This window comes from Schistocerca serialis, chromosome 1 (genome assembly GCF_023864345.2).
Source record: "Schistocerca serialis cubense isolate TAMUIC-IGC-003099 chromosome 1, iqSchSeri2.2, whole genome shotgun sequence".
Lineage (NCBI taxonomy): Eukaryota > Metazoa > Arthropoda > Insecta > Orthoptera > Acrididae > Schistocerca > Schistocerca serialis.
This window is the reverse complement of record NC_064638.1, coordinates 678,263,859-678,278,991: the sequence shown is the minus strand read 5'-3', so window position 1 is coordinate 678,278,991 and position 15,133 is coordinate 678,263,859. Positions and strand designations below refer to the sequence as shown.

Below are 15,133 nucleotides of genomic sequence, written 5' to 3'. Positions count from 1 at the left end.
TTTTTTCCCTTGAGTTTCGTTGTCTAAAGTGCCAGGAAATTCCACGCCGGTGTATAAAACCACAACCATTTAAAGGATTGATAAGTTTTACAGTTTTGAGGAAAAGTATACTGTTACTTAACACGAAAAAAATGTGTTTTCATCTGGGAGAAAGTGTATTTTTAACCGGGAAATCCGGGAATTTTTTTTCGTTGCCCATGTATACACCCTGAACAACTACGCCCTGCACTGCACAAAAAGTCATTGGCACATGTACTTTCCTGTATATGCCCACCCGTGATAACGCCTGACCCAGCCTCCATGATGTGTGCACAACACCCATTAACTACCAGTGTGATAGATACTACTGCACCTAAGTTTAAATCACCAATATTGCTATTCACACACTCATCCGAGTAACCCACAGTTTTACATCATCTGCCACTACAGCCAATTCAGACTCTGAATCTCACAAGATATTATAGCTGATAATTCCACATTATTATTATTATTATTATTATTATTATTATTATTATTAACATCCACAATTTTACTACCTTCTGCATCCGGTAAATTCCCAATATTAATGTCTTTCCCCTGACTGTCTGCTTTCGTGCAAGCCCCCCTCTTATTTAGCATTCCCAGATGCCTGCAGTTTAACATTCCCAGGTGGCCATCATAATTTATGTGTGGATCAACAATCTTGTCCTTGCAACTGGTCCACTTTTCCGCCTTTCTTATCTCTTATCTGTAAACAGTCAACAGGTTTAACTCAGACAGCAGTAGTTGAACTACTGGGGAAGAAGGTAAGCTAAACTATGCCTGTTTCTCTCATAGCCTTCAGCTGCTTAAACATGTCTGAAATACCTTCTCTCATTGGAACCATCTTAACTGCCCAAGATCACAATGTTTCTCAAGAGTAACATCTGGTGTTTTCAACTACAATACTGTGAAACCTCTGTGTAATAAATATAACAAAACAGAACAACAGGGGACCCAAAATCAAATGATCAGAAGGACTCTTGAACATAACACTATGTTAACATTCCTTGTTCTAAGTCAAGTTCTCCATCTGAGTGGCTACTCATGGTTCTCACTTTCAAAAATAACTACAAGTGATAATTGCACCTTTCCCTCTGCTTACAGTAAGATACATTGCCTAAGCCTGTACTAATCAGGCGCGAGCTAACTTACATTTTCACACGCCCTCAGAATGTTATCAGAGTTTACTTGCCATGCTTCACATATGAGAACAAAATTAAACGTCTGATGGAAGACCCACTAATTGTCCATAACACTAGCAGGGGTAGGAGGGGGGGGGGGGGGGGGGACACAGTCACCCTGCTGTGTCTTGATGCTGCAAACGATTTGTAAGTGCCAGGGGTGAATGACCTCTATGGTGGATGGAAGAGCTGGGCTGCTAGTAGTCAGGAAGGCCTGCTTTCACACCCCGGGTATGGCTGCAGCAGTGTGATGGGTAGGTGCAAAGTGTATGGCCAATGTCCTATCATTACAGATAATCTTTTATTCCACACTGCAAGACACCAGTTGCAGTGGTGCTAGGTGACACAGCACCCCAAGACACAGGCCAGACTCAAAATGTGAAGTGAAGTGTGCTTGGGTCAGCAAGTGGTCTCATGTCTCAGCCAATGGTGGTATTGCATTGTGAGCAAGTGGTGTGGTCAGCTCTCTTGCAGTGTTGCACTGACCCAGGCCACGAAGCAGGGAGGTATGTGGCAGCCACAGTAGGCAGCTGTGCTGTTGGTGTCAATAAACAGCTCAGTGCAAGATGCATTGGAGCATGCAAAATTAAACTGAGAACCCCAACACATATGCCAGCAGCTCACAAAGGTGACATGTGCCTACATAGGGCATTGATTAGCTACAGAATTTGGTCGCATAGGGCGATGAAGAACAGTAAAATCACAGTCAGTGGTGACTGGGCAGCTACATAGCTCAGGTACGAATTGTGTTTCCCAAAGGTAGGCAACCAGTGGCAGATGGAAGTTAGCCAGGAGGTGTCACACTGGCTGGAAGGTCCAAGTCAGCAGCATTCAGACCTCGTATGGACAACAGGCCCGTAGCCAGTGGAGACAGCATCTGTTGGTGGCAGCTTTGAAGATCCATTTCTTAGCCTGGTATATTCTTCCCCTTGCAGCTGGCTGGCTGCTGGTGATGATTGAAAGCTGCTTTTCTAAAATGAGTAGCATTTATACAAACTCAGTCTGCTATTGCTTCTGAAATGGCAGTGCTCCTCTCTCCTAAGAAATAGCAGTGCTTCTCTCTCCTAAGCCATAAAAGAACCAGACAAGGCTGCTGGGCAACTATGACAGTGCTGCTCCAGTCTTTACAGTTTGTCAGCATTTAGTGTGCAGAGCATGGTCAAAGCAATACCACCTTCATAACATTGATGCAGCATAGGTTGATGATGTCTTCAATCAAGTAATTGAAATTCATTGTCATCTGAAATGGAAATAACACACTGCACACACTGCGCGGGATCGCTTGGCGAGATAGATAAACTGAAAAAATAACCTGTTGTAACATATAGTGAGCCTTTGTTTCATCACAGAACAGGAAGTAAGTGTGTACTTACATGACCATATTGTTTGGCAGGAAGAGAACACAGAGGCAAGAAAAATTGAAAGGGTTGAGGCACAAAACCCAACAATGCTGGAAGTGGAAACAGTGATAAATAAACTAAAAAATAACCATGCACCTGGTGAAGATGGGATCATGTCATAACTAATAAAATCAGGGGGGCAACCTCTAGGACATGAAATATTTACACTAATAAAGAACATATGGGTAAATGAAAGCATGCCGGAGGAGTGGAATACTGGAATAATATGCCCAATATATGAGAAAGGAGAAAAGCTCAATTGTGAAAACTATAGAGGCATAACCCTACTGAATATGATATATAAGATTTTCTCTGGAGTGCTGAATGAAAGAATACAGAAGTGCACTGAAAAGATACTCGGAGAATACCTATGTGGATTCCGATCAAACAGAGGTACATCGGACCAGTTGTATGTTGTTAGAATGTGGATTCCGATCAAACAGAGGTACATCGGACCAGTTGTTTGTTGTTAGACAAATAACGGAAAAATTTTATGAATATGATATAGATCTCCACTTCCTGTTCATTGACTTTAAACAAGCTTTTGATAGTATTAATAGACCAGCATTGTGTAAAGGGCTGAAAGAATTGGACATCTGTGATAAACTGATAAGATCAATCGAGCTAACAATAAAGAATACAAAAGTAAATGTGAATAACAGAATGACCAGGCAGTTTGACTTGAGGATGGAGTGAAACAAGGTGATGGCCTCTCTGCAGCAGTGTTTAACTTAGCACTGCATGGTATCGTACAAAAAGTAGATAAAAGAGAAGCAATAATGATGAAGTCCAGCCAGATATGTGCATATGTAGATGATATTTCCACCATGGCAAGGGATGTAATATCACTTAAAGAAATATATGGACAAATGGAAGCAGAAGGAACAAGATTTGGACTTACTGTAAATGGAAGCAAGACAACATATATGGTTAAGTCCTATACTGAAGCTAGAAGAACATCACAGGTCCTGAAGATCTCTGATAAATGCTTCAAAGCTGTTAGATGCTTCCATTGTTTAGGTGTTCTCCTAACCAATGATAATAGTATGAGAAAATGTATTAAAGGAAGGATACAAGCAGAAAACAAGGCCTATTATGCAAACCTTAAGACATTCAAGAACTCTCTAATTACAACAACGATTAAACTGACTGTATACTATTCATTTATGTGACCTGTTGCCCCACATGGATTAGAAGTGTGGACAGTGACAGAAGCAGACAGTAACAGTCCAAGGGCATCTGAAAGAAAAATCTTACGAAAAATCTATGGGCCTGTGAGAGAGGCAGAAGGTTGGAGAGTGAGACACAACCATGAAATACAGGAGCTTATACAAGGGAAACATATAGTGAAATTCATCAAATCTCAAAGAATATGTTGGTTAGGACAGGATGCTCAAAATAATAATGAATGCCAGAATATATTCCACCAGAAGGAAGGGTAGACCAAGACCTAGATGGATGGACAATGTGCTGGCTGACCTTGCAAAGATGGGGATCCGTGGATGGAAGAAAAAAGCTGAGAACAGAGAGATATGGAGGAAGGTTGTTGAGGAGACCAAGGCCCACCAAGGGCTGTAGTGCCGAAGAAGAAGAAGAAGAAGAAGAAGAAGAAGAAGAAGAAGAAGTCATCAAGGATACCTGAGTGGGCCTTTGGCTCGAAAAGCCAATATCAATAACGTTTTGTAATGGTTCACACGTTTACACTTGTTGATGGCCCAGCATTGAAATCTACAGCAATGTGTGGAAGGATTGCACTTCTGTCACGTTGAACAATTCTTCTCAGTCGTTGTTGGTCCCCTTTGTGCAGGATCTTTCTCCGGCCGCAGCGATGTTGGAGGTTTGATGTTTTACTGGATTCCTGATAGTCACGGTACACTCGGGTTCCTGATAGTCACGGCACACTCGTGAAATTCTCGTATAGAAAAATCCCCACTTCATCACTACCTTGGAGGTTCTGTGTCCTATCGCTCATGCGCCAACTATAACGCCACATTCAAACTCACTTAAATTTTGAAAACCTTCCATTGTAGCAGCAGTAACCTATCTAACAATTGCACGAGACACTTGTCGTCTTACATAGGCATTGCCGACTGCAGCACCATATTCTACCTGTTTACATATCTCTGTATTTGAATACGCATGCCTATACCAGTTTCTTTGGTGCTTCAGTGTATAATAGATATGAAAACTGCAGTCGAACATGTTTCAACAAGTTTGCTTTGTTCTTTCATTTTTTTCTTCTTTTAAGCTTGTAAATTTATCTGTTGACTGTCTGTTAAAAAGTATGAGTTTTGCCAAAGTTTTCCTCTACTGAAGGCCATCACTATTCAGAATGGTGAAACTAAAGCAGACTGAAACTGTGACATTACCAAATTATTACGCAGGCAACTGCTGGTATAAATTCCTGATTTTCAGCATCTTTGTGCAAAATACTATTTATGTCTGATACTGTGCACCTAAATTATCTTAGCTGATACAAACACAGACCAAATCAATCATTTTATTGTATACCTTCACCTGTTGTTGTATCTATCAGCATCTTCACTATGTAAAAACTAGTATCAAAATTGCAGACAAAAATAACAAGCAGCACAATGCTCCAAATGTCTGCTAAAATCAATGAAAGGGCCACAAATGCCCCTCACTTTTTCATAGAAGTCTTATGCTCATTTCCTGTTATGTCAGTGATATGGTGACTAACTGTTACATAGGAAAGTTTGATTTGAAATTTGTCTTGTGTTCTACTATTTTAACCACACACTGTCATAAATTACAAACAACTCTGTGCTCCAGTCATCCACAGCTGTGGTAATAATACATCCTGCAAAAAGAACACTGTATACAGCTATATGATAATTTTTAATGTGACATGATCTGTCCCATGGCATATACCTTTAGGTGTATGTAATACTTTAATGACTAAAAGTATTGTGTATGGATGTGACTATAGGCCATGAAACCGGCCGTGTCCCATTAAAGTTTATCATACAACTCTGTGTGATGGCGCTTTTGCAAGATTGTCATAAATGATTTAATCTAAATAGCAGGATGTAAACACCATTGCTTTTATTGTCGTTTTATCTATTATGCCCATATCTATTTTACCTTTTTATAGGGCATTGAAGATTATATGGGAGACATGGATTTTAAGTTGGCTGGGACTAGAAAAGGTGTGACAGCACTACAGGCAGACATAAAGATACCAGGCCTTCCTCTGAAGATTGTAATGGAAGCTGTCCAAGCAGCCACGGAAGCAAAGTCGCGCATTATAGACAAAATGAATGAGACACTGTCTAAACCAAGGTATGGTCATGTAAATCCGTTAAATAAAATTCAGTTTTTTACAATGTGAAAGATGTGCAGCATTTCAAATAAGATTTTTATATGTGACTTGTAAGATTAAGATCAAGAGTAACAACAAGGTAGACTATATTTACCCTTGGTAACTTAAGTGAATAAATAATGTGCAGACTTAGAGAGGCATAGATACTTGATATGCTGTCAAAAGTCAGAGTTTAACTGCAGCTATCTGCTGAGTGTTTAGGCATACAAACCTATGATCATCAATGCTTTCGTACAGAGTAAATCATTTTACACTTACTACTGAGTGCAAATGTAAAGCAATCATTTTTCTTGTCTCTTGATATTCACTGTTGAAAATGCAGTTAGATACCTTTTTATCTCTTCACTATTAACTTGAACTGTAGCAATAGTTGACAACCATGTGTACAACAGCAGAGAATAAAACATAGAAAGCAATCAATAGTTCAACAAGGTTGTTACCACACAAAACATTGCATAACACTGTGGTACTTATTCTTAGTAGGAAATATTTGGAATGTTGATTGTCAAGATTGTGACGGATTGAATGTTTTGATGAGTTCTTTAAATAAACAATACTGTGTTGTTATACAGTGTGAAGCCCCTCTTTTGTACTTTTCAGGGTACTTACAAACTGGTGGAGATGACAGGATAATGTAAATGGTGGGAAATCACTTTTTAGTGATATACTTAATGAAAATATTGGGAAAGTGTTTCCTAGACACATCAAAAATGTTTTGCATCACCCCAGTTCCCAGAACTCCTGAAGATAGACATTGACTGTGGATATTGTATGTCAGACACAGTCTCTTTGACTGTTTAGAGATGTCACTGAACCTGCCCAAAGATGTAAACAACCACGTATGCACAGCGCCTATTACACGGAGGGGTCCGACAGCCGATCAGTTCCAGTCATTCCACCAGGAAGGAAGTACACAGCTTGTGTTGTCCATAGTTCAATCATGCCTAGACAGTCAAGTCCACATATCAGGATTGTTACTTTGTGCCAGGAAGGGCTCTCAACAAGGGAAGTGTCCAGGCCTCTCGGAGTGAACCAAAGCATGTTCGTACATGGAAGAGATACAGAGACAGGAACTGTCGATGACATGCCTCGCTCAGGCCACCCAGGGGGTACTACTGCAGTGGATGATGGCTACCAACGGATTACGGCCTCTCCAGCTGGAGGTTCGAGTCGTCCCTCGGGCATGGGTGTGTGTGTTGTTCTTAGCATAAATTAGTTTAATTAGTGTGTAAGTATGACCTTATCAGTTTGGTTGCTTAAGAAGACACACACACACACACACACACACACACACACACACACACACACACACACACACCCCTACACCTACAGATTATGGCTCAGAGGAATGCCACCATGTTGAATAATGCTTTTCGTGCAGCGACAGGACCTGTGCGCAATAGACTGCATGATGCACAAGTTCACTCCCAATGTCCATGGTGAGGTCCATCTTTGCAACCATGACACCATGCAACGTAGCACAGATGGGCCCAACAACGTGCCGAAATGGACCACTCAGGATTGGCATCACATTATCTTCACCTGTGAGTCTCGCATATGCCTTCAACCAAACAATCGTTGGAGACATGTTTGGAGGCAACCTGGTCAAGCTGAATGCCTTAGACACACTGTCCTGCAAGTGCAGCAAGGTGGTTCCCTGCTGTTTTAGGGTGGCATTTTGTGGGGCCGACGTTTGCCACTGGTGGTCATTGAAGGCACTGTAAAGGCTGTACAATACATGAAAGCCATCCTCCGACCAACAGTGCAACCATATCGGCAGCATATTGACGAGGTATTCACCTTCATGGATGACAATTTACACTCCCCTCGTGCGCATCTTGTGACTGACTTCCTTCAGGATAATGACATCGCTCGACTAGAGTGGCCAGCATGTTCTCCAGACATGAACCCTATCAAACATATCTGGGATAGATTGAAAAGGGCTGTTTATGGACGACATGACCCACCAGCCACTCTGAGGGATCTACACCAAATCGCCGTTGAGGAGTGGGACAACCTAGACCAACAGTGCCTTGATGAAATCGTGGAGAGTATGCCACGATGAATACCGGCATGAATCAATGCAAGAGGACGTGCTACTGGGTATTAGAGGTACCGGTGTGTACAGCAATTTGGACCACCACCTCTGAAGGTCTCGCTGTGTGGTGGTACAACATGCAATGTGTGGTTTTCATGAGCAACGAAAGGGGCAGAAATGATGTTTATGTTGATCTCTATTCCAATTTTCTGTACAGTTTCCGGAACTCTCAGAACTGACGTGATGCAAAACTTCTTTTGATGTGTGTATTTAATGTTGTTATGTTCTATCAAGCAGTGAAGAAAAATCCAGTTAATATTATTTTATAAAACATAAATAAGCCATTTTATTAATTGTATTGGCCTGTAAATTGAAACCTTTAGTCTTACTAAGTTTGATATTTCATGAACAAATAGATACTTCCTACTTTTATTACAAAAGGGAAAAAAATTAGAATTACATTTTGTTTCAGCTTCTTCTAGTGAATTTTTTTCTGTCTTATCGCCTAGTTCATAAATATATTCAAGAAATTTTGTATCTAAATCTGCAGCAGAAATATTCATTATATTTACTACTCACCAAGTGGCAGCAGGAGAAAACAGGTGTAATAGATAAAGAATTGTGCAAGCTATCAGAGCTAGTGGCTCCTTCTTCTGATGGGAGGTTGAAGGCAAAGGAAGAGGAATGAAGGAAAAAGACTAGCAAGATTTAGAAAATGGGGTGAGTTATGGAAAAGTTGGCTAGAGAACCCTGGGTCAGGGGAGACTAACCAGACATAATGAGAAGGAAAAACAGTCAGTCTCCCTCGAACCAGGGCTCTGGATGGCATTTCCATCTCTCTGCCCATTTCCTAAACCTTGTCAATTTTTTCCCTTCATCCCTCTTTCTACCCCTTCATTCCTCCTGCCAGAAGGAACCAATGGCTCTGGCTCTGAAAGCTTGTGTGTTTTCTTAACTTCTATGTATGTTTGCTCCTGCAGCCGCTTGGTGAGTAGATTTTTTATCCATCCAGTTACCTTATACTAGCTGAGTACCCAACATTGCTGGGGTACATATTTTTTCCAATCTTCTATTAGCCCATCTCCACCATCCCCCGTCACTGTCCATCTACACCAGCCCTTCTCTCTGTCCATCTCCACTGCCTCCTCTCTCTGTCCACCTCCACTGCCACCTCTATCCGTCCACCTCCACTGCCACCTCTATGTGTTCGCCTCCACTGCCCCCTCTATGTGTCCGCCTCCACTGCCCCCTCTGTGTGTCCGCCTCCACTGCCCCATCTGTGTGTCCGCCTCCACTGCCTCCTTTATCTGTCCACCTCCACTGCCTCCTCTCTCTGTCCACCTCCACTGCCTCCTCTCTCTGTCCACCTCCACTGCCTCCTCTCTCTGTCCACCTCCACTGCCTCCTCTCTCTGTCCACCTCCACTGCCTCCTCTCTCTGTCCACCTCCACTGCCTCCTCTCTCTGTCCACTTCCTCCTTCTCCATCCCCCACTCTCTGTCCACCTCCTCCTCCTCCATCCCCCACTCTCTGTCCACCTCCTCCTCCTCCTCCTCCTCCTCCTCCTCCTCCTCCTCCTCCTGCCCCCACTCTGTGTGCTCCAATTCCTCCTCCTCCATCCCCCACTCTCTCTCCACCTCCTCCTCTTCCATCACCCACTCTCTGTCAACGTCCTCCTCTTCCATCCCCCACTCTCTGTCCACCTCCTCCTCTTCCATCCCCCACTCTCTGTCCACCTCCTCCTCTTCCATCCCCCACTCTCTGTCCACCTCCTCCTCTTCCATCCCCCACTCTCTGTCCACCTCCTCCTCCTTCATCCCCCACTCTCTGTCCACCTCCTCCTCCTTCATCCCCCACTCTCTGTCCACCTCCTCCATTCCTCCATCCCCCACTCTCTGTCCACATCCTCCTCCTTCTCCATCCCCAACTCTGTGTGCTCCACTTCCTCCTCCTCCATCCCACATTCTGTGCACTCCACATCCTCCTCCTCCATCCCGCACTCTGTGTGCACCACCTCCTCCACCCCCACTCTGTGTACACCACCTCCTCCTCCTCCACCCCTACTCTGTGTGCACCACCTCCTCCTCCTCCTCCTCCACCCCCACTCTGTGTGCACCACCTCCTCCTCCTCCTCCTCCACCCCCACTCTGTGTGCACCACCTCCTCCTCCTCCATCCCCCACTCTGTGTGCACCACCTCCTCCTTCTCCATCGCCCACTCTGTGTGCACCATCTCCTCCTCCTCCATCCCCCACTCTCTGTCCACCTCCTCCTCCTCCTCCTCCTCCTCCTCCTCCTCCTCCTCCTCCTCCTCCTCCATCCCCCATTCTGTCCACCTCCACTTCCTCCCCCCCCTCCTCCTCCTCCTCCTCCTCCTCCTCCTCCTCCTCCTCCATCACTCATTCTCTGTCCACCTCCTCCTCCTCCTCCTCCTCCTCCATCACTCATTCTCTGTCCACCTCCTCCTCCTCCTCCTCCTCCTCCTCCTCCTCCTCCTCCATCACTCATTCTCTGTCCACCTCCTCCTCCTCCTCCTCCTCCTCCTCCTCCTCTTCTTCCTCCTCCTCCATCCCCCACTCTGTCCACCTCCTCCTCCTCCTCCTCCATCCCCCACTCTGTCCACCTCCTCCTCCTCCTCCTCCTCCTCCTCCTCCATCCCCCACTCTCTGTGCACCACCTCCTCCTCCTCCTCCTCCATCCCCCACTCTGTCCACCTCCACCTCCTCTATCCCCCACTCTGTCCACCTCCACCTCCTCTATCCCCCACTCTGTCCACCTCCAACTCCTCTATCCCCCACTCTCTGTGCACCACTTCCTCCTCCTCCATCCCCCACTCTCTGTCCACCTCCTCCTCCTCCATCCCCCACTCTCTGTCCACCTCCACTTCCTCCTCCTCCATCCCCAACTCTGTGTGCTCCACTTCCTCCTCCTCCATCCCCCACTCTGTGTGCTCCACTTCCTCCTCCTCCATCCCCCACTCTGTGTGCTCCACTTCCTCCTCCTCCATCCCCCACTCTGTGTGCTCCACTTCCTCCTCCTCCATCCCCCACTCTGTGTGCTCCACTTCCTCCTCCTCCATCCCCCAGTCTGTGCGCACCATCTCCTCCTCCATTCCCCACTCTGTGCGCACCACCTCTTCCTCCTCCATTCCCCCACTCTGTGCGCACCACCTCTTCCTCCTCCATCCCCCACTCTCTGTCCACCTCCACTTCCTCCTCCATCCCCCACACTCTGTCCATCTCCTCCTCCATCCCCCACTTCCTGCCCATCTCCTCCTCCATCCCCCACGCCCTGCCCATCTCCTCGTCCATCCCCCACTCCCTGTCCACCTCCTCCTGCTCATTTCTGTGTCCATCCCCTCCTCTCCCTGGCCATCTTCTCCTCTTCTCTTTCTCTGTCCATTTTCTCCTCCTCCTGTCTGTGCATATCTACTTGCTGTCTGTCCTCCTCCTCCTCCTCCTCCTCCTCCTCCTCTCTCTCCCCATGTTATCATACTCACTTCAATGGGAGGCTGGTGGTTCTTACCCCACAGCATTTCTTTTCAGATTGTAACTAATGTGTGCACCAAATTTGATTGAAATCATTCCAGGGGTGTAGGAAGAGCGTTTTACCCATGGCATTGTCCGCATACACGTATGTCAAATATATATCACACATATTGTACACGTATTTCACCTGTATGTCTAGCGAATTTCGCCTTGCAATTTCATTTTCATGCAGCTCAATGTTTATGACAATGTATATGTTGAACTATGTGCTGTACAGTAATATAATTATGCAGATACATCCATTTTTGTGTGTGCATACTGTCTGCAAAATTGTTTATGATTAGAAGTAGTAATAACAAAGTGATAAATTATTATATCTTGCATGATGTGGCGGTTTCTTACACATCTCGGTGTTTGTGACATCATATGTCCTGAACTGCATGTTGAACAATGTAGGTATCTTCAGCGGCACATGTGGATACTGTCTGTGAAATGTGTAGAAGATAGAGTTAGCTGAAAAGAGGTAATAAATTAATATGCCATGCATGATGTGGCACTTTTTTCTTGCATCTCAGTGTTTGACATCATATCTCCTGAACTGTGTTGTACAGTGATATATTTTTGTAGGCACATTCAGTGGCAGATGTGATACTGTCTGCGAAAAGTGTTGTGAATAGAGCTAGTAGCAATGAAGTACTGAACTGAAACATCTTGCTTGATGCAGTAGTTATTCGTGTGTTTCAGTGTTCATGGCATCAGTGAAGACACAATTAACCAGACTAATTGGTGTCTTAAGTCGTTCAGATAATCAAAACTCCGGATAATTGAATGCACAGGGTTTGTAACGTAAATAGTGGCAACTATTTAGTCACAACCAATACGAAAGAATTACATGTTTACACCTGTTACTGTCCTTCAAAGTAGTCACCAGCTTTGTGTAGAACCCATTGCCAGTGATATAAAAGACGTAGTATAACGTTGGCAGAGCCTGTTCTGTTGATGGTGCAAGTGGAGTGGTCTGAAGTTATGGTGATTCTCATGTGTGACTTTGATGGTGTTATCCTAATGCTTACCACCCCGCTTACCAACAGCACTCGGCAGACTGGATGGTCACCCGTCCAAAAGTGAGCCCAGCCCAACAGCAATTAACTTCAAAGATCTGATGGGAACCAGTGTTACCATTGTGACAAGGCTGTTGAACATATTCTCAGTTCAAATATAATAAATTTTCTTGAATCTGAGAATCTTGTGTCCACTAATGAGAGAGGTTTTAGATAGCATAGCTCGAGCGAAACTCAGATTGCCCTTTTCTCGCACGATATACTGTGATCTATGGATGAAGGGCAACAGACATATTCCATATTTCTAGATTTCCGGAAAGCATTAGACACGGTGCCCCATGCAGACTGTTAATGTAGGTATGAGTATATGGAATAGATTCACAGATGTGTGAAGTGGCTCAGAGACCTTCCAAGTTATAGAACCCAGTATGTTGTCCTCAATTGCAAGTGTTCATCAGAGACAAGGGTATCATCAGGAATGCAAGTAATTTGGCATATGGGGTGGGCAGCAATCTGCAGTTGTTTGCTGATGATGCTTTGGTGTACGGTAAGATGTCAAAGTTGAAAGACTGTAGGAGGATACTAGATGACTTAGGTAAAATTTCTAGTTGGTGTGATGAATAGCAGTTAGCTCCAAATGCAGAAAAATATAAATTAATGCGGATGAGTAAGAAAAACAAATCTGTAATGTTAGGATGTAACATTAGTAGTGTCCCAGTTGACACAGTCACACTGTTTAAATATGTGGGCATAATGTTGCAAAGCGATATGAAATAGAAAGAGCATGTGAGGACTGTGCTAGGGAAGGTAAATGGTCGACTTCGGCTTATTGTGAGAATTTTAGGAAAGTGTGGTTCATCTGTAAAGGAGACCACAAAATAGAATACAGGTGCAACCTATTCTTGAGTACTTGTCAAATGTTTGGGACCTGTACCAAGTCATATTAAAGGAAGATATAAAAACGGTTCAGAGGTGGGCTGCTATATTTGTTACCAGTAGGTTCCAACAACATGTAAGTGTTATGGGTTTGCTTCAGGAACTCAAATGGGAGTCCCTGGAGGGTAGGTGATGTTCTTTTTGAGGAACACTATTGACAAAACTTAATGAACTGCCATTTGAAGCTGTATGGAGGCATACAGACAGTCATTGTTCCATCAGTCTATGTGCAGGCACGTGGCAGAGTGTACAGATGCCCTCTGCCACACACTGTACAGTGACTTATGGAGTATCTGTGCAGATGTAGATATGTGTACCAAATTTGGTTAAAATCAGTCCAGTGGTTTAGTAGAAGATGTGGAACGTGTGTGTGTGTGTGTGTGTGTGTGTGTGTGTGTGTGTGTGTGTGTATATCGCTGGCACGTCGATAGACACACAAACAAACACAAACATACACACAAAATTCAAGCTTTCGCAACAAACTGTTGCCTCATCAGGAAAGAGGGAAGGAGAGGGAAAGACGAAAGGAAGTGGGTTTTAAGGGAGAGGGTAAGGAGTCATTCCAATCCCGGGAGCAGAAAGACTTACCTTAGGGGGAAAAAAGGACGGGTATACACTTACCTTAGGGTAAGTCTTTCCGCTCCCGGGATTGGAATGACTCTTACCCTCTCCCTTAAAACCCACATCCTTCTGTCTTTCCCTCTCCTTCCCTCTTTCCTGATGAGGCAACAGTTTGTTGCGAAAGCTTGAATTTTGTGTGTATGTTTGTGTTTGTTTGTGTGTCTTTCGACCTGCCAGCGCTTTCATTTGGTAAGTCACATCATCTTTGCTGTGGCGGAGCGGAAATTATTTTTCGCAGCGGATCGCGCTTAGTTAAAACTGAATCGCGATCCACCAGGCGCCTCGTGCTGAGGCTAAGTACCGTTCAAGGTCATCTGCCAATATGGCGGCGCACACAGCCATATAGAAAACCAACCCACCTCCCCAGGGGTCGGAACCCCTGCAACCCACAGTAGAAAAAGATGCTTCAGTCACTGATTAGTGTTTTTATTTATTTAAAAAAAAAAAATTTCACGGGATAGATAAGGATGGTTCGTTTATTAAGGATGATAATAAAATGCAACAGGAGCGTAATATGTAGGAAATTGTCCACGCAACCTGCCACTGATGATGCCTTGCAGAAAATAAAGGCGAAACGCGTATGGCACTAAAATTGTGTTTTATTCAGCTGCTGTCAGACGGTCCATAAGTAAAAATTATTAATATACCGTTAATATTACACGCAACTGAGGAAGACAGGACTATAAAAGTTGAAGATGATAATATACAGTCACATCTCCTTGCACTTTTATATACTTAGTCAAAACACCATCAATCTTAACCCAAATATTTATTCTCTCATTAGTATATATATATATATATATATATATATATATATATATATATATATATATATATATATATAGACACACACACACACACACACACACACACACACACACACACACACACACACTCCTGGAAATTGAAATAAGAACACCGTGAATTCATTGTCCCAGGAAGGGGAAACTTTATTGACACATTCCTGGGGTCAGATGCATCACATGATCACACTGACAGAACCACAGGCACATAGACACAGGCAACAGAGCATGCACAATGTCGGC

The 15,133-nt window shown here is 44.0% G+C and overlaps 1 protein-coding gene across 1 annotated transcript in view; it reads left to right on the top strand.

Annotated features, from left to right (window-relative positions):
• Window positions 1-15,133, top strand: part of LOC126480194 (polyribonucleotide nucleotidyltransferase 1, mitochondrial) — a 131,789-nt gene that overhangs the window by 82,853 nt on the left and 33,803 nt on the right. Inside the window, exon 6 of the mRNA XM_050103846.1 lies at window positions 5,718-5,905. Coding sequence (XP_049959803.1) covers window positions 5,718-5,905 — 188 coding nt within the window. The remainder of the gene's footprint in view (window positions 1-5,717; window positions 5,906-15,133) is intronic.